The sequence below is a fragment of the Elephantulus edwardii genome, unplaced genomic scaffold (assembly GCF_000299155.1).
Source record: "Elephantulus edwardii isolate Elephantulus edwardi_28Jun2011 unplaced genomic scaffold, EleEdw1.0 scaffold00010, whole genome shotgun sequence".
NCBI lineage: Eukaryota > Metazoa > Chordata > Mammalia > Macroscelidea > Macroscelididae > Elephantulus > Elephantulus edwardii.
The window spans coordinates 18,759,192-18,780,134 of record NW_006399760.1 but is presented as its reverse complement, the minus strand read 5'-3'; the positions used below and the strand labels follow the sequence as shown (position 1 = coordinate 18,780,134).

Sequence of the window (20,943 nt, the reverse complement as noted above, 5' to 3'; positions counted from 1 at the left end):
AGTCCTGATGTCACATTTTCTTCATATAGTTTAGTTTCTCAAAATATTTGCTCAGCATACAGATTGAATGGCATGATGAGATGTGTGATCTAGAGCAATTAATTCACACATAATCTTAAACCTCAGTTTTCCCATCTGTCAAATGAAGCCCACAGACTCTGAGCTGTCAAAAATCCCCACTAGAATTTTGCACTCTGTCTGCACCTGCTATTTCCCTCCCAGATTAACTTTTTTCTCCCTTGTGTTCACAGAGTTCTCTGCAATCTAAACAGGGAATGAACCAAAAGGAGAACAGTTGTGAAGCTGTAAAGCTGGGATGTGAACCTTTAGATGTAGCTTGGCTCTCGCATCACAACCGTGGACCAGTCCTGGCATATGGTGACAATCTTACACTTGTCCTTAGAAGGGTGAAAGGATTCTCCTGTATGGATTATTGATTGTTTTTTTTCTTTTTTTTTATTATTAAATTTTATTAGTTTTAATGAACATTTACAGGGATTCTGGGCTTTCACTCCTTCATTGCCGCACCATTCTCTCCACCCTCCTCCCCAGTTTGTTCTTCTTCCCCGCCATCCGAATGTCTGTTTTAATTGTCCAATTGCCACAGTGCTTGTCAAAGTCAGTTCTGATTAATCTCCTTTGTCGGTGTGTCCTTTGCCATTCCCTATCACTCCTCCCTGAGAGAGACTTCAACCTAATTCATAAGGAAAAGGGGATGGCGTATTCTCTTAGCTACTTCCTGCTGAAAAGGGACGCTGTGGGTTTCAGGGTGAAGATCTTCTCTCACTACTCTAAAGGGCCCCTTTGGCAGTAGGAAACACATAGACTATTATGGAGATTGATTTTGGAATTTAGATGCACTCTTATTGATTGTGCTTGGCCGTACATGTTCATATCCTTGAAGATGTATCATGGGGGTGTTGCAACCTAGAAGACACAAATTTGACTAACAAGTTATAAGTACATGAGTCAAAAATTATGGAAAAGTAAAAGAAAGGATTGTCTCGTGTCTACTCGATCTGTAATCATTCATGCTGCCAACTATTGAAGCTTCTCCTTAATTCCTGGACCTTTATGGGTCAGAGATTTTCATACCTATATATCTCTAACCAGGACCTCCCTGTATCCAATTCAACGAGATCTGGTTTTCATTAAGACTTTCCCGCTGTCATTGAGATCTTAAAAGATGGGCCTATTTCCAAAGACTACAGAGAAAATTCATTATAACTACTACAAAGCGATCATGAACAAAATATTCAACAAATTGTGCCATTTTAATCTTGTCCAGATTAAACAGAGAATTCTGGTTTTTGCATTACTTTTGGTCACTGCAGATACAGGCTCCTTTAAAAAAAAATTTAGTGGAAAACATTTATTAAGGCAATAAGACAGAGGCATAACTAGTGAAAGGTAGACCATGTAAAAGAGTTAAAATGAGTAAGAAAGGAAAAGGGAAAAGGACCCCTGGAAAGAAAAGGGAAAGGGGTGAAGTCAAATGTTACAGCATACTGTCAGAAGAAAAGAGCAGGTAACAGCCTATTTTGGTGGAGGGGTTTTTTTTGTTTTATTTTCTACTTTCAAATTACATGTGAGACCTAGTAGAATAAAAATAAACAGAATTTTCTTGGTGTTAAGAAATAGCACCTTTAAACACAATGTTCTAAAATCTCTGCAGAACTTATTTTTGAGATAGATTTTCAATACTGTTTTAATCAAGCTCCTTTTTCTTAATTAAGTCTGCCACTACTCAGTTCAACATAGAGAGGTGTCAACTGCTAACTTGCCCACTTACAATTATTATTTATTAAATGAGTGAGCATAGCTACAGCTGTGTAACAGGAACCTAGGCTAGTAAACTCAGCTCTGGGGAATTACAAGGTGGCATGTTTTCCCTGTTATGTTAGGGCTATTTTTATCTTAATAAGATTCTGATACAAGACCCTACTTTGAGGGCCGTAATTGGTTTAACATCTTACTCCAGGATTATCACCCAAGAATCCTGTACTAGTTTAAGGTATTTAAATGCAAGAAGCCTCAAAGATGCGCTAAGCTCCTAAATCTTGATCCCATCAAAGCAATGAGCTCAATATCCTGAGATATAAGAAGCATGGTAAGAAGCTGAATCAAGTTTCAGTCAGCAAAGAGATTGGAAGGAAAGCGGATTTTTTTCCCCCATTTGTAACTTACAATTGGGCGAGCAGTTGTTATCTTGTTGTTATATAATTTAGGAAAGGTTCATAGGAGAAACAGGAATGGTAGGAAGGATAATAGAAAATGTAATGGGGTAGGAGGGAGGGAGGGAGAAGACCTAAGGTCCATTTCAGCTCTGCCAATAACTTGGCATGTAATTTTGGCCATCTCTTTCTACTTCGTTGAACTTTAGCTTCTTTGACTCTGAAATGAAGAGCCTAGTGGACCACGGTCTCAGTGTAAACGGATACCTCAGCCTAAACAGATTCTACTTGGAATACAGTGGAAGCAGGGGAGCTCTGTGTCCCAATTCTACTGTATTCCTCTCTCAACACTTTACACAGTCACAATGACAAGGACCAAAAAGAGGCAAGTACCCACTGCAGCCTGGGCAATTGGAAACCTTCTCTAGGACATTTGGAAGTAGAGGAGGCTAGGGCAAGAGCTGCCATGTTGTCCTAAGTAGGAGAAAGATGGTGTGGAGTAAAAGGACTAAAACAAGTGGGCAGAAAATCAGTAGCTGTAATGGGTATAGAGTTTCTTTTTAAGATGATGAAAGTGTTCTGGTATTAATGGTCATGCTGCACAACTTTGACAATCTACTAAATACCACTGAATTATGCACTTTAAAAGGGCAAGTCTTATGGAGTGTGAACAAGATCTCAATTTTTGAGAAAGCTAAAAATACAAAAGCAAAGCAGGATCTAAAGATTTCCTGATCTCCCACATCTGCCAGCCCCTCTCACACTGACTAACATCAGTTTCTGCAAGAGTTGCTTCCTCTCTTTGTCTAAACAAAAGGTTTTCTGTCACTTAAAAACAGAGACATTCCAACAAATATATTCCTAATGCCAAATCGTGCAACTTAGACTAAGAGAGGTGGGAAAAGTATGGGCAATCTCCTCCCATATGATCAACTGCCTCTGGAAACCCACAGGAGAGTCAGCTATGGGTCCGTTCCGACTTGATGGTACATAACAACCAAGAAGAGAGTAGGAATTTCTCTTCCAATTCAAATTTAAGTCAGGACAGAAGTTAAGTAAATAAAATTAAAACTATCAACAAAAATAAAAACAGGAGAACCAGAAGCATTATCTTCTCCAACACTTTCCAAAGTATGTTCCTCAGAACACCACTGTCATACTTTAAGGGTAAAAAGTACTCTCACAGTCATATAAACTGGGAAAAACTAGTGTACTACATGTCCTCTTGCATAGTCAGGTTAGACAGTAACACATTAAAGCTTTTGAAAATTTACTATTCCCAATAAATCACTTTCCCAATGTATTTAGCTATAGACTCTTTCTTCTCAGCTATCCTATCTATAGACAAGGAGTGAGGAATTTTGTCCTGAAACACACCTTCAAACATGTCATTCTAACATAGGTACGTTCCAGACATAGCTACAGAAATTCACTGGGTAAAATTCAGGCCATTATCAGTCTAATCCCATTGCTGTGATTTTAGTTCTCTCAATATTTCAGGCAAACCATGCAGATGTCTTAAAATCAGTATAAGTAATTAACTAATAAATGCTGCTTTCCTTAATAAGAGAGAGATATTACCTAAATCAAAATAAGACCATCTTTGACAGCTATATGAGGAAAATAAATCTAAGAAAACTGGGTTTTTGGTCCTATTGCTTCTGTTGGGACGCCATCTTACCTTGATATGAAACTCCAGGTTCTCATCCATGGAATAGATATGATCAAAGATGTCGTGTGCAATCCTCGGAATGATTCCCATAAGTTGTGGGTCATGCAGCTTCCCCTGTGACCAGGAAGATACAAACACAGGCAGTTTTAAAGCACTGGGAAATATGTGAAAAAGAAAGTAAATCACACCTAACCTTGCTAAGCCAACTCCTTGGAACAGGGAGCATCTAGGCATGGACTACCCACTCCTTTGAGCATCTACTTGACACACCAACAGACCAAAAGCTGGCAGAGTATCTCAAGGTGCTGGTCTTTACACTCAGCAGGGGACAGTGTGTTCTGTCAAGTCCCCAAACACCATAGCATCCTTCCTGCTGACACTCAGGGAAGCAAATACGTGTGTGTGCGTGTGTGTGTGTGTGTGTGTGTGTGTAAGAGACAGAGATAGAGAATGAGAGAGAGGGAGGGAGAGGAGAGGAAAAGAGAGAGAGAAGAGTGATAGCATTAATGAGAACATATGGGCAACACCAATGTATTAAACATGGGGGTTTTTTTATGTTTACAGATTTACCAGAAATTACAAATCGAAGTAAAGGAATCTGGTTCAACAAAATTACCTTGGGAGTGAACAGATGTAATTTTGTTAATTAATAATAAATGAATAATTTCATTGCTCAAAAATGCCCAAGAGCTGGACTTCTGGAAATATTTTCAGTATCATTTTATAGCCAGTTAAGAAAATTCATTTCAGCACTTTATCTTTAAAATCTGTAATTCCCAGTTGAATGTTCAGTTGTACTTAATATTTAAACCACTTTTAAAATATTCTCTTTCTCTCCCCTCATCCCCACTTCCAGTCCTCTTACCATAGGGGTAAACTTATCTCTTTGGTCTGAAATTTAGAACTTCTAAAATGATTTAGAAACACAAACTATAGTCTCAGAAAGTCATTCCTAGGGATAAGTTCCCAAAGTATTTAAAACAATGGCATTGACATAAGCATACAACTTGCTAGGAGCTTTTATTAAGCCCACTAAAGTTGTGCCCTTAAATACATGTTTAAAGAATCCATCTGAGAACAGACACACCATCTGCAGGTATGAAGTGATTGTTGGCAAATGCATGCCTGGAAAATCTTCCATGACTTTAAAAAATTACAAAATATTAAGAGGAAATGGAGCTGGAAGAAAAATACAAACCCCATTTTCCACTTCAGGCTTTCAGGGATATCCAACCATCTTTACAATTTTGACTCACATCCCTGTTCCAAATTTGTCCAAGTAGCTAGAAGATCACTTTTTTTTGTTTGTTTCCCTTCAGGCAAACTCTTTCTCCTCCAAGGTCTCCTCACTTAATGCCTCTCTGGATGATTACATTTCAAGCCAATATCTGAGTTGCTAAAAGCAGAGACTATTTGATGCCTAACCCTAAATATAAATCACAGCCCATTTTACATTATTAACCCACCTCCTCACACCTGATCCCTGGCCTTCTGCTTTGTTAGGAACAAGAAAAAGACCAATTTCAGATGCATTTGGCCCCGATAAAGTTATTAGGGGAATGGGTACTTCTTGGCACACTCATCTGTTAAGAATCTTAAATCCCTTTATGCTTTTATGTTCTATGTTCAGTCAGACTATATATCCCCTAAAGACAGGGGTGGCTGGTATCAATGTACTATGCACTTTGCTCTCAGACTTAGGAGATTTAGTACAACGCAAAGGCAGGTACTCTCCCAAGAATCTATCACATAAATGTAATGTGAAATTTAAATAGAATGAATATATATATATATTAATGAAACATTATGAACTCATTTGGAGCACATTTGGAGCTGGACTGCTAACCAAATGGTTGGCGTTTTTAACCTATTAGCCATTCCTTGGAAGGAGGTTGAGGCACACTCCTTTCACGGAAATTTACGGCCTCAGAAACCCAGTCCAGGGCCTCATGAGTCAGAATGGAGTTATTGACAATGGCTTTGGTTTTGGTAAATATTATTATATTCAGCTCAGAGCAAATCCTCAATAAGCAAGAAGTTATTTGATCCAAAGAGTCTGAAAATACATTTCTAGTCTAGACCATTAATATGTATCATACACATCAAATGACTCAGACTATGAGTCTCAAATTGGGATATTTTTTGTTTTTGCATAGGTTATCTTAATATATAATAAATCAGACAGTGGTCACCACATACTCCTAACTGTGGGAACTGTTGCCAGAAATAATATTCATAGGGAAAACACAAATCTCTTTCTAGTAAAAATATAAAATTCTACCTTACCTATACCCCCAGAGTTCTTTAATAATTCATGATAATCCTTTAGCTTCTCCTTCATGGGCCATAGCCAGGGAAGAACGATCAATAATCCAAAAATCACTTCTAATTGACTCTGAATCTGCTTCCTACACACTTTCCCTTTCAACACATTTATTATTGCTGCAGTTTTATACAAGTACTGGTCTCCCTTGTGTGCCCTTTTCCAGGTTAAGGGCCAATGTAAAACCAAGGATGGGTGTTCCTGAAGCCTCCTGCTCAAATTACGTGATAGGAAAGTGAATGCTGAGAAGGGATAAGAACACTACCCACAGTGAAAGAACTGGGAATCAAATCCATCACACATTTTCAGCTGAGTAGTTTCATCTAGCTCATAAGCCCCAAGGCTGGTGAGGATCTTTATACCCAACTCAATAAACTAAATCTACCAAGACTATCTGAGAGGGTGGAGGGCATGGTTCCCATAAAGGTTTTCACTGTTTCTACATGGATTGTTTTACAAATAAAATACATACACATATGCAAGGAATAATCAACTCAGACTCACTAAAGAAGTAAGAAGCAGAGACCCACAGAAACTCAGAGGACTGAGAAGTCCCTGCCAGCTGAGAGCTGAGGTAGTGTAGTATGGGGTCTTTGAGGGCACTATCCTGAAAGATAACTAAGCCTAAAGATAGACCCAGAGGATGTAGAAGAAAAAAATGAGCTGGGAGCTCCATTGCAAAGTTACAGGAGCCAAAAAAGAAATACAATTCTATGTGACTAGATGTTGAGGGATGCACGTGAACAGTGAAGAAATGTACCATTTCATCATCTAGCTACTCTAGAAAACAAAAATATTTTAAAAACTAGATCCTGTATAGTTCTCAAAAAAAAAAACAAAACCAAACAACCCAACCTTTTGCCCACTTATGAATGTGACCTTCTAGGAGAAACTATGAGAGAAGAAACAGGACCCAGGCCACTTGCCACCAAACAAGACACCCTTTGTTCCAGCCCCAAAGGCCCCCTCGACCTCGGAGCAGGCCAGAGCTTCCTGAAGCACTTAAGACTGGGTAACAGGAGCCAAACACTTAAGAGCAGGAAGTAGGGAGCCAGCCCACTCGCATGCGCCTGAGCACACCCAGCCAGGCTCGTTAAAAGTCACCGTGAAGCCTGCACCATCCAGGAAGGCGCCAGGTGCCCCCCTCCATCCGTGTCAGTGTGAAGAAGCAAGTCAGGGAAGCTCTTCCCAACGTCACACATTGTACAAAAAGAAAGACTTCTCTTTCTCCACCTCTGCCAGCACCACCAGCAGCCTTCTTCCGAAGTCATCCCTGCAAGCTTGCAAGTCAGAGGCCCAGTGCGTTGGTGCATTAACACCTCCGACCAGCTTAACACCAACACTGTTAAGCACCTTTTTTTTTTAACTGAAAATCCTCCAAAATGTTTCAACAAGAGAAACTAATCTTTCCAATTTTATGCAGGCTTTTCTGTTTGTTCCCCTTGATAGAAAGACATGGAATTGCCGTGGTATAGATCAGATCCCTCAAAATAAAATTAAAAAAAAAAAACAAAAGGAAAGATTAAAGTGAAAAACAGCTTTAAAATGTGACTGTGACCATTCAGGGAGTTAACACCCCTTTCTCTTAAAGCCTCTGAAAGATCACAAGTATAATTCCAAATACATTAAATCCTCCTTTCAGATGCTGCAAACCCTGTTGGGTTTTTAATTTCATTGCATTCTAAGGTCCTGTATTTCTGGATCTCCTACATTTTATAACTTCAACTCGGGGTCCCTCATTTCCTTGAGAGAGTCGGTCCCTTGATAGTTTTAATTTCTGACATTTAACAAATACATATACTTCTCAAAGAAACTATAACCAGGGCGCTTCTTAGAGACACAAATGGTGAAACTTCGTCCCACATACTTTTACCACGTCATAAGGAGAGGCTAGTCCTTGGAAAAAGATATGCTTGGTAGGGTGGAAGGTCAGCAAAAGAGAGGAAGATTCTACACAAGATGGGTTGACACAGTGACTAACAATGGGCTCAAGTGCTTCGAAGATGATGAGGATGGCACAGGACAGGGTGACAGATCTGCTGTTTATAGGGTAGCTACGGGTCAATGATATTTCGTAACAGCAAAGATAAAAAGACCACTTTTGGGAGTACTTCTTAGGTTTTTGAGGATTGCAAATAGTGACTCTGATGGGGGTTTTATACACAGATTAGTAATTTACCAAAAACTACAGACTGATCTCTACGTCACTATCTTTCTGTGAGATGCATTTATATGACCTATAATAGAAAATCCATTTTTCCACAAATTAGTGGAACCAGGGCTCGAGAAATCTGTAGCCATAATTTTGGTAGCATCTACATAATCAAGAAGGACTCTGGTGGCATAGCAGATTAAGTGCTGAGCTACTAAGCAAAAGGTCAGTGGTTCAAAGCCAGGAGCAGGAGAAAGGTGGGGTAATCCGTTCCCATTAAGATTTACATACAGCCTTGGAAAAGTGTTTTACTCTGCCCTACAGGGTCACTATGAGTCAGAATCAATTCAATGGCAGTGGGTTAAACTTAAAAGTTCAAGAGTTTGAGGTTCAAGAGAGAGGGTAGCAAGTGAGGCTGGCCCAGGGCACAATGGCTGCATCTTGAGGGCACTTCTGTGGATGTCAGACACGGGAAGCCGAGCAGGAGGAGACCTGCTCAGAGAGGCAGCAAATAAACACTAGGCTTCCTCTAGAACCTGTGCGGTCTCTGAACCACTTTGTCTTCAGCAAAATGGGTGAAAGTGCATTAACACAACAGAAATGAGAGCCCCCAGAGCCGCACCCCACACCTGAAATTGCTGAGAGCAGACCATCAGAGCCCTGAAGACTTTAGCCTCCTGCCTTTGAAATCTCCTCTTCAATAGGAATGATTCATAAGCTAAACCAATTCCACAGCAGCGTCTCTGTGAGCGTCCCAAGAGGTTACCATAAATGAAAAAAGCCCAAGCTTGAAGGATTAAAGATTCATCTTACCCTGCTGCTTGTAAGCTGAATTCCCCAAACTTGCTCGGTGCTGTTTCTGATACTAACCACCATCTCCATCTCTCCTCCTGTCAGGTGGGCCCAGCCTTTACAAGAATTACCCACCCCAGAAGGTATTAGGGGAGCCGTGGGTGAAAAACAGGATAAGAGGAAGTAAAGAGGGGCTGAGTTCATAGGCAGACATGCCCTAGCATAGAGAGCACACCCTGACACTGTAGAATTTAAGGGTTACAACCTCAAGCATTGACCAAAGAATAAAACTTGAGTGTCACCTTCTTAAGTACCCACCAAAGAATAAAACAAAACCAGGTGCTATGCAGTTGATTCTGACCACTTCAATGGCATTTGTTGTGGAATACTTCAGTCCCTAAGGTTTTTAGTTCTGTCACCTTTTGGAAACAGACCACCAAGTCTTTTTCTGATGAGGCTCCAGCTGGATTTGAACCATCAACCTTTTTGTTTGTAGCCAATCACTTAACCACTTGAACTATCCGGACTAGAATGTCAGATATATGTTAATGAAGAAAAACACTGACTGTAAATTCATATTCATTCTCTATGTGCATAGAATGACCTATAGTACCCCACACAGCATAGCACTGGCCACCACAATGTATCAGTTAAACAAATTTTTTTCGGGTATCTCCTACATAACTGTCATTGTTCTAGACAGTAGAAATGTACATAAAAATTGAAATGCAAATAAAAATTAAAATTGTCTACCTGAAAAAAAACAAAATGAGGTGCCTTGCTCTGATGAAGTTTGCATTTTATATTACAGCAAAATTCATTCCATGGTTCCAGACCTTTAGAATTTTCTCAACCAAATTTGGAAAAATTAGCATTGTATGATATCATCTCATTTTAAAGTTCCTTGCATTTTTTTTTTTTAAATACCACTGTGTAGGCCAGACAAAAATACATCTGTAGGCTGAATCTAGACCACAAACCAACTTTTTTTTTCAAATGACCTTCAGATTTTTATTTAATCTAAGGGGACTCCCGCATCTCCCTATCCGAGATCTTCCTAAAAGAGAATGCTTTTCACAAAAGACTTCCTCAAATAAAATGAAACTGGAATTTATAAGGATACTTTTATTTATTTCGTGGGAGATTTTTTAAAAGAAATTTGTTATTGTTATTTTGACAAAAGCTATCAACAAATAATATTTTAAAAATACTGAACTCCTGACTATTATGCACAATATTCTAAAACATCCTAAAAATATGCCGACTATAACCACCTTCTTAACCATCTCCACCGCTCAGGAAGAAAGTCACTCTAGAAGGAATAATTCTGCTCAGTTAACTCAGAATGATGCCACAGTCGGCTGTACTCTCACCTCCATGGTGTGGGTCTTTCCTGAGGAGGTCTGTCCATATGCAAAAATTGTCCCATTGTAGCCCTCAAGGACATCTGCAAGCAAGAAAAAGAAATTAAAATTCATTCATTACTTTGACCATACACTGGTATTGCTTGCATATTTTTAAATTACTTTTTTTTTTCAAATAGGCCACCTTTCATTTTTCACATAAGTGATATATTTCAACTCCATTTGCATTTTAAGTAGAATTGTGAGATAAATGCAGAAGTGAAGGCCTCCCTGGCTCCACAACTAAACGGAAATAGCCTCACTTTCCTACAGAATGTATTAGTGAAGGAGGGGGCGGGCAGGCTTTCTTGCTGTAACATCACAATGAAGTCTGAGCCATGGGAAGAACATTTCTTTGAAGTACAAAGACTCTTTAGGTTTTTTTGGTATAAGGTGCTCTCTTGAGATCAGCTGAGGAGAAAAAACAAATATTTCTGGTGCTTTGAGTTTCTGAAGTAAGGTGCAGAATATCATTTCTTTGCTGAAGATCTGATTTACGATGGTTCAAATGCAGTCCAGCCTGCTCCTTGCAGAAGTTTCTTGTACAGGCCACATGAGAAAACCACCAGGCATATCTCTCCCAGAGCTGGAGAAGAAACCAGGGCTACACTCTATAGAATAAGTCCTACTTGCCTGGGAGTCAGCAAGGCCCTGGCTCTAATGCCTCTGGATGTTTTTTTGGGGGGGTCCCCTCAGGAACTGTAGCAAGATAGCTCAGACCCATCAGCACCAGGAATGTCTTTTAATTACACAATAAGCACAATGTGCAAACCCCACACACACTGCAGGTGTCTCTCACTCCACACAGGGACTGCCAGGGAGGCATGTGGATGGAGTCTACCTTTTGCTGATTATCTGTGGGAACTGCTTCAAAGCAGCAGAGGTGATTAAAATATATTTAGTGCTCATTTCCCTCTTGCGTTCCCAGGTTCCTCCTTTATTCGCACAAAGGAGAAAGATGCATAATTAATATCCTTGATCTCTGAGTAAGTAGTCCTGGCTGTTGATGCGTTGCTAGGTGCTGTCGAGGTAGCTTCAATTCACAGCAAGCTCATGTGTCACAGAGCCTTCCCAATCCTGTGCCTCATGACCTCTGCTGTGCTTAGGCCCGCTGCTGCAGCCACTACAGCAGTCCATCCAGTCTCATCTCTTTTTCACTGACCCACTGCTTTATCAAGAATGATATTTTTTTCTCCAGGGATTAGCCCTTCCTGATAACATGCCCAAAGATGTATGAGATGAATTCTCACCATCTTTGCTTAGAAGAAACACTCAGGAGGCACTTCTTCCAAAACAGATTTGTTTGTTTTTTTTGCAGTTCATGATTTAGTCAATATTCTTCACCCACACAATTCACATAGGTAACTCACTCAGCTACTAATCCAAAAATTGGAAGTTCAAGTCCACCCACAGGTACCTCTGTAAGAACAGCCGAGGGAGCTACTTGTGAAACAATTAGCCATCAACAACCCTACAGAGGACAATTCTACTCTGACACACGCGAAGTTGTCAGGAATCAGAACTGACTAGACAGACAACTCATTTTGTCCCATCATCTTTGCATAAGAAGTTCTTCATGTGTGCAAGGAATGTATATGTGCGTGTATCAGGAGATCAGATTTGATTTTGAAATAGATCTTTCTCTAAATTGTATGATGCTGGTTCGTTTTTGTTTTGCTGGATTTTCTAAGTTTTGTTACTATATTTAAAAAATTTATATTTTGCTGATCTGAAATTGTTAGCATGTGCAAGTAGGATCCAGAAAGAAAGCAAACCTTTCCTTCAGAAAGTTAAAAAAGAAAAATTAAGTTGCAAGATTCTTTTGCTTTTCAGTGTTTTTGCAATTCCCAAAAGCCTGTATCAAGCTTCAGAGAGAGAGAGAGAGAATGTTCACACACATCAGACTTCTGGTAATGGTTTCCATGGTAACAGTAGGAAGCAAAAACTTGAAGACAGTGTAAGGGCTAGAAGGTTCAAGCTTCAGTTTTCATGAGCATGACCACTTGCTCAAAAAAGATTCCTGGATGAGAAAGATCCATGTGAAAAATAATGCATACATATTTTGTAAGTAAACCAGTATAAAATAAAAGTTTATTTTTTAAAAAAAAAAGATTCTTGAGATTTGCATACTGCCGTTAAGCGGACAGCCTTCCACGAACTACACTACGATGTGCTTAGAAGGACCAAAGACATAGAAGTCTCATCTGTTTGATATGTTTAAAGCTCTTTATTAGCACAAACACCTCCAGACAAAGGAGTGCCCATCACATTCATGATAATAACATTAGCTGTCATCAAGCATGTTCCCGAGTCATGGCAACTTCACATACAAACGAACAAAAATGTCATCCAGTTCTATGCCATGTTCATGATACATTGTGCATCAGACTGTTATAATGCCATAGGGGGTTCAGTGCCTGATTTTTTTCAGGACAAGATTATCAGGTATTTCTTCCTAAACTATTTCAGTCTAGACACTACACTGAAACTTATTCAATGCAGTAGCAGCCTGGCAAGCCTCCACTGTAAGACAAAGGGTGGTCGAGCAGGAGATTCACTGGTTGGAGTCAAGTCCACTCTCCCACACCAAAGATAAGACTTTATCACTGAAACACAAATGGTTCACATTCATGGTACTAAAACTTGCATTTATTAGAAATTAAATAGTGGGGGGCCCAAAACAGAATGATCTCTTCAAACCTCTCTGTGTGAGATGACAAGGGACCTTCTGCAGCACTCTGGGGTCCTCAGAACAAGGATGAGGGCACCAGGGGCAAGCAAGGGAAGAGACCCTGCTCTTTAAAGCAGTATCAGCTCTTGACCCCAGCTGCCAGCCTGAAAGTGCTCCTGGTCCCCCCACTCCACTGGCTGTAGATAGAAACCAGGGCCAAAACCAGAGCTGTCACCCTCCCAGGAGAAAGGCAGGCCTGGGCGCCAGGAGACTCTGCTATGAGTAATTATTAGGCCACATGCCTCCAGGCAGACCTCTCTCCCGACTCCCAGTCAGCCATTCCTCACTAAACTCTTGCAGGTTAACACCTGGGTCATATGCATGAACGCAGGAGCCCTCCAGTGCCTTCTACCACACTGGATTTAGGCGCTGAGAAGCACACCTGGCTGTACTCGGGGGACCCTGTTTCCGGCGGCTGCTTCAACACTGTGCACTTTTCTTCCTCTTGCCTTTCTTTTAAAAAAAGAAAAGAGCCCACATAGAAACCCATTCCAACAGACTCCCCTTGGCCTTTACAATATTTACAACCACGTTACAATTACCTCATTGTTCGAGAACCTGCCTCTGGGGCTCAAGGTTGAAGAGGGCTGATGCTGCCCTCTACCTACTCAGTTCTGAATTAGGAGGTAATTGTAAAAGGTCCTTCAAATCCAGCGTTCTCTATTCTTCTTGTTCAAGCTCCAATTTTTCATCAGGGTTTGTTTGGTTTTTTTTTTCAGTCTATGTTTTATTTTTAACAGAGAAGAGATGCAGGGAAGGGAGCTGGTGCACACGGCTCCTAGGGTGGTGGCAGTGCTTGGGGGGCCCCCAAATGGCAGCTGCTGAGTTGGGATGACAGAAACACATAGCACTGCCCTGTGCCACGCTACCATGCTCCGCCAGCTCCCAATGGCCCAGAGAAAGGCACTGTCCCCACAGAACAACAGTTCCTGGGCCAGAGGAAAGCAATGGTTTGCATCTCTGCTTTAACAGAAGGGTTCGTTTCTGTCCATCCACAAAGTCTGCAAACCAGCTCAGGCAGACAGATGCTTCCTTTGTGATGAGGGTCTGGCGTGATGTGAGCTCAGCTCACTCCACGTCAAGCACACCACAAATAGCTCCCCCGTCCAGGGACCAGCCAGGCAAGCTGGCGAAACCCCACTGCAGGTGGGAGGAGCCCCCATCTCCCAGGAGAAAAGAGAAGCAGGACACCTGAAAATACCTCCTGTTTCACACTGCAGAGACAGAAGCCAAGCTTCCAGAACTAGGCTTTGCTCAGTTGTGAAAGAGTTCGCTCCATGCTGGGTAAGAGCATCAGTGCTCCTGAGAAGGTTCCTGGGGTCTCCTACACACTCTCATAAGGACACCGAGGCTTGATACTGACAACACTGGCTGGCACGCCATTGCTGGCTTGGAATCAAACACTTTGTCCAGCCAATTAAACTACTCAGGTGGTCTTTGACCCCAAAACAGGCAAAACAGACTCACTCCACCTGCCCATCATGGCGCCAGGAGAGAGAACGGTGCATCTTCAGGACAAGCACTTGGAAACTCATTATCAGCAGCTAGCCAGAGCCATCAGGAGCTCTGGAAGCACAAATCCTGTTCTCACCTTATTCCTATCCTTATCTTTTTGTAATGCTTGGTTAATATCTGGTCGACAGAAAAAGATTATTACAGGCCCACAAAAAAAGAAGGGCCAACCGAATAAAGAAGAATGCACCTATGCCAGATGGACATTGGCTGCCGTTCCAGCACTACTATCCTCAACTGACCTGGCCAAAGAACTTCACCTCTCAAAGACTTCATTTCCTCTCAAAGCCTTAGTTTCCACTGTGGAAACTGCCAGGGACCAAGTTCCAACTCATAGTGACCTTCCATCAGGTTTCCAATTCTAGAAGTCTTTATAAGAAATGACTGCTAATTTTTCTGCTATGCAGCAGCTGATGGTTTTGAACTGTTGATCTTTTGGTTAACAGTACAACAGGTTAAGCACTACACCATCAGAGCTCTCCTAAAGTTGCTAAGGTTTAAAATGCAGTAACAAGGGAGCTCTGGTGGCCTAGTGGCAAGAAGCTGTACTGCAATCCCAGAGGTATGTGGTTCAAATCCACCAGATGCTCTGCTAGAGAAGGCGGGACAATCTCCTCCTGTACCAGTCAGATCTGGTAGATTTGATCTAGTCAGATTTGATGGTACAAGCAAAAAATAATAATAAAATAAAAAATAAAATATTTTAAAAATGCAGTAACAGATGAGTTCGGGCACACTCAGGGTGGTATAGCTCTAGACATGCTCATCAACAAATGAATGGATAGAAAAACTGTGATATGTTCACCCCATGGAATATGATAAAGTGCTGAAAAACAGTGAATTTGTAAAACACTAAACAGTATTGGTGAGTCTGCAAAACATTACGCTGAGTGAGGTAGTTCAGTCACAAAAGGACAAATACTGCCTGCTACCACTGTTATGAAAGAGGACTGACACAAGTAGGGGAAACAGGAATAGAATGGATAGGTAATAAATGTACTGGAACAGATGAGGGGAAGGACTGACTGGAAAAATAAATGATAAGGCATCAGATGTATGACAACAATCTGGAACAAGAGGCGTACTGCAAAGTGGACTGGGAAATGCGAAGGGAGAGGGAGTGAAGAAAATGTGCAACAATGAATGAACTAAAGCCCAACCTTTCTGTAAACTTCCACTAAATTCATAATAAAACTTTTTTAAAAAAGAAAATGCAGTAATACATGTAAAGTAGGTTGAAGGTGCCTGACAAACAAACAGCAGTGAAGGAAATTATCTTCTTCTTAGAAGCAGTGATATAGGATGATAAAATAGATCTGAGCATATGACCCTAGGCTAAAAATTCTGCAATGGCTCCACAATGTCTACAGGATAAAGTTCACTCAATATCCATCAAACTCTGATAGGGTCTATTTTTTAGGTTTCATCTCCCATCATTCCTCCCTATACTCTGTATCTTTCCAAGTTGCCCAAACACACCGTACAATTTATGTCTTTTTGTTTTTGCTATTCCCTCAATCTGTCCAGCCTTGTTAGGTTCTACAATCTTTGGAGTCCATTCTTCCAAGAAGCCTTTCTTAAATCTCCACTCTCTCGCCCCAGTCACCAGAATCATTATCAAGTGACATTCTTCTGTTCTCTTAACATGTTACCACACAGCCCTTTAAAACACACAGTGCTTATATGGGTTATAATTATGCTTGTGAATCTCTTCTTTGCTGTCCTGGGAAGTCCTTGTAGACAGTCTGAGTTATCTTGTTGCCTCTAGCAGTGATTACTACACATTCAATCCTTTATTCTCATCCTTTATTCTCATTAGTAAACAATAATAATTACCCCAATGAATGACAGCTAAGGAAACTTAAGCTACAAAACAAGAAACCATTTCTCTAGCATCTCTGAATAGACGCCATTTAGTTAATTCAGAAGGAAAATAGTACTAGTGACCATGGTGTTTAATTTCTCAATTTCTTATTACTTACCATGCTGGTTTCTGACTACAAACACTACAATTACTCCTAGAAGAAATAAAGGTGAATTCTACAAGCTCTTTCTGACAAAATTTTGAAAAATACACTAGGAAAAGGGGGAATGAGACATGCCAGGACTCCACAAGCAAACTCTTGAAATATTAAAAGAAAACCTAGGGAAATTGAGAGGAAAGAAAACAGAGAGAGAATAAAGCTATCCAGTTGAAAGCAGGCTTCAAAAGCATTAAGGATTTAGACAGACTTGAAAAGAAAGCTCCCTGCCCCACTATATTATCATGAATCACAGGACTGTGGTGACCTTCAGAAGTCATGGGATTTCATTTTTGGCCTGTAGGGTAGGAATTAAAAGACCTCCACAGCACCATAACAGCTTCACCCACTCCTGATTTAGGGATAGTCACAGCAGATGCCTGAGCCTTACTCAGTAAACTATTCTAAGAAGCTCTGTCTCCCATATCTACATTTTCTCTGAAAGATGCACAGATAAACAGTCACTTACTTGTCCCTCACACTAGCCTCATAGGGCATATTTTTTTAAAAAAATAGTCTTTCCTATCTCTCAAATAACTTCATTTCAAAGGAAGATAAGTTACTCCTTATTGCTATAAAAATAACATGTCGGTATTGTATGTACCATGTCATATCAGAGTCTAATTTTATTCTGAATGGGTCTCTCTGTGGTTCAATATATATGATCAGGTCTCCACTTACTACCAGAATTAGACCTTATCTTCATGAAGCCTCCCTGGGAACTGCCTAGTTCTGACAGTTCATGATGTAAAAAAAATCCAAACACTAATGGTTCTAAATTTTGCTAGTGAATGAAGAGTACAAGATTATTATTGTTGAATAATCATAGAACTTTTTAAATGGAGTTAAGCTGTCTTACTTGTAAAACAAGCTTAGAGGAGGACGCCTGACAACTGTTGGCAAGTCAGTTCCAACTCAGAGCAACTTCACAAGATAGAGTAGGCCTGGGTGCAGGGTTTCCTGTAATCTGTAGGAGCAGACTGCCTCATCTTCCTCCGGAGGAGTGTCTAGTGGATTTGAGCTGTTGATCTCTGGGTTAACAGTCCAACACTTCCTCCACAGTGCCACCAGAGGTCCTTAGAGGAAACAGGGATCTATTTTTTAAATTTTATTATTTTGTGTGTGTACTGCCAAATAGGATCTGACTGGTACAGTAGATTGCCCTGCCTTCTCCAGCAGAGCATCTGGTGGATTCGAACCAAATACCTCTGGATTGCAGTGCAGCTTCTTGCTACTAGGCCACCAGAGCTCCCTGAAACAGGGATCTATTTCTTAGCACAGCACGTTGTTTGTTGACCACGATTCACAGCGACTCTGTGAACAACCAATCAGAAGCCTGCCCTATCCTGCAACATCCTCAGTCTCCAACTGCTTAAGCCCATTGTTAAGAGTCATTCGGTTTTGATAATGTAAACCAGTCACCGTCCGTCGTGTGAATTCCAACACACATTAAACCCACGGGTGTCAGAGCAGAACTGAAAAGGTCCTCAATAGCTAATGCAATAGTACATGCGATTTGGTTCTGATCCTATAAATCAGATGTCATCATATCCATTCTGAAACATGTGTCAGAACGGATCGGTGCTCCATAATATTTTCCATACTCATTTTTCAGGAATTGATCTCGTCTTCCGAGGCATCTATGTGTGGACGTGAACCCTCAGCCTTTTGCTTAGCAGGCAAGCACGGTGACCATTTGTACCATCCAGGGACTCTTGTGATAATGAAAGGAGAGAAAAAGACTGCAAGCTCTGGTTCCGATATGATTAATCTCAAAGTACGAATGAGTCTGAGGATAATAAAAGGAAAGGAGGCAAGCCACGAAGAAGATGCTTCAGAAAGAGATTTAAAAACAAAACACAACACAAAAATCACAAAACATGTTTTGGTAAGAAGAGAAACAAAAGAGAAAACAAAAATTACCACCAGATAGGGACTGTTAATACTTATACAAAAACAAGGATAAAAAACAAAACAAAACCCAACAACTCAACCCAGAATAAAGAGAGTTCAAATTCAGGAGTATTTTCCTTTTCTGTTTTCTAGAATAACCTCACTGTGAAGACCTTCAAAATTAATTGATGGCTGCAACAGGAATGTGAGTAACCATACACCTCAGTGAGGAACATTGCATACTGACGTGCGTCTCCCACGCAGGTGTCCAGGGTCAGAATTAATCTAACAGATGTACCCAGGGCTGATTTTCATGAATTTCAAATAGGTTAGCCAGCTCAGCTTCTAAAAACAAGCCCATCTAACATGACAAGGTGGCTCTTTAGGTTTGGGCATGTATTTTCGTCTTTTTCATTTTTGTTTTTTCAATCTCGAGCTACCTAGAAAGGTGGCAGCATTGAGACATTTGACAGCGAGATTGCCGCAGTTTTCCATTCCGAAGGCGAGAATTTGATGATGAAAAGCAAAGTAGCAGGCGCTGCCCCCACCCTAGCTCTGTCCAGATGGCAAGCTCCACAATGCAAGTTCCAGCCTGCCCCTGATTTGAAAGGGCAGGTGGAGAAATGTGAAAATTGCTTCATCTCCCTGTTGTTATTTTTGAAACAAATCCTCCAGGGCCAAGGCCAGTCCTAGAGAAAAGGAATAATCTTATAGGCACAAATTTCAGCTGTAGGCTATAGATTTGAAAGAACGAATGTCAGAAAACTGCGCGAGGTGGTGAAAGCAGGTTAGATGGAAGTATAATTAAGGAATGCTGAGTAGCGAGAGCAGTTCAATAAACTAGAAGATAATGTGATTCCAAGATGCTATAGAAAGTTCCTAACTGCGCAGGAATTTTGCACACTTAAGGATTCGCTTTGAGAGCTATTAGTAAAGAGGAGAATATTGCCACAAAACAGCAAAAAATGTACAACAGAGCATCAAGAATGAATGCTTTCTCCTTTAAATGCAAAAGGAAATATTTTCTCTGCAGTGTAGCGGCTTCCTGTCAGTTTCTTGTACCAGGGCTTGTGTGGTGCAATGATGCTGGAACCTATTCCCTCGTTGTTCAAACACCAGTGGAGTCATAATAGGGGATCGGTTTTACTAGAGCTTCTAGACTCTGCTAAGACTAGGGAGAAAAGCCTGGTGATATACTTTTGAAAATCAATCCGTGAACAATATATATCACAAAAGAATATTGCCCAACACAGCGTTCTGATCATAAAATAGTGCAGGACTGAACAGTGTTTTGTTCCGCTGCATGGGATAACTCCATGAGTCAGAGATCATCCACGACAGTAAACAGCCATGCCTGCAGTGGCATTTTCAATCATTACAGGAAGAAGGTGTCCACAGCTTACAAGGCTTTTAAGCTTTTAGGTGACAAAATAAATGCCCAGAACGTGGGGAAAAAAAGAAAGAAAAAGAAATTTTTTTTTTAAAAAACAAAGCTCTTTGGAAAGAAGTATAAAGAGGTTAAATCACTTGACTGACATCACACAGAAAAATCAAGGCCAAAGCCATAATTCAGTGTTTCCAATTAACAGGCCTCTGCTTACAGCCAAAGCACATTGATTCCAGGGCTGTAAATATCACTTAATGTTTTCAATTCCTCTGAAAGGCCCAGGAGGAAACAAAGAAATAGCACTTACCTTTGACAATTTGCTTTGCACACGCGTTGTAAACTTGCTCCTGGGTTGTGTTGGGAGGTAGCACTCTGTCAAAGACATATGGCTTTCCTTGCTAAAATATAAAGACAAAACAAAGAAAAGGGCTAAGAAAACACATTAGAGAGCTGGGAATAAAAGCATGTATACTGGTAGTCAGACCACAGGCAGCAAGTCTATTCTTCCAGGCAATTTCTTATGAAGAGTGGGGAATTTTTACAGCACGATCCACAGCATATTTTGTGGGTCCTAATGTATGCTGAGAATCTAAGAGCCAAAAGAAAAAGGAAAAAAAAATTCATTAAAAGGTTTTTTGGGTTTTGATTGTTTTGTTGCTTTTTTTTTTTTTTGATGAAAAGTAGATCCTTTCAATCATTTGGACAATTATTTGAGAGCTTGCATAGAACCAGGCACTGGGCTTACTATTGTTGTTATGTGCCACTGAGTCAGAGCTGACCCTCTAACAGGTTTTCTGAGGCTGTAAGCGGAGAATACCTCTTACTCCCTTGGAGCAGCTGGTAGATTTAAGCAGCATAACGCCTTACCTCCAGGGCCTCCAGT

At 40.6% G+C, this 20,943-nt stretch overlaps 1 protein-coding gene across 1 annotated transcript in view; it reads right to left on the bottom strand.

Annotated features, from left to right (window-relative positions):
• The window catches only part of KIF5C (kinesin family member 5C), a 204,958-nt gene that overhangs the window by 101,215 nt on the left and 82,800 nt on the right, over positions 1-20,943 (bottom strand). The window contains exons 2-4 of the mRNA XM_006880763.1: positions 20,368-20,458; positions 10,487-10,560; positions 3,856-3,960 (exon numbers count right to left, since the gene is read on the bottom strand). Coding sequence (XP_006880825.1) covers positions 3,856-3,960; positions 10,487-10,560; positions 20,368-20,458 — 270 coding nt within the window. The remainder of the gene's footprint in view (positions 1-3,855; positions 3,961-10,486; positions 10,561-20,367; positions 20,459-20,943) is intronic.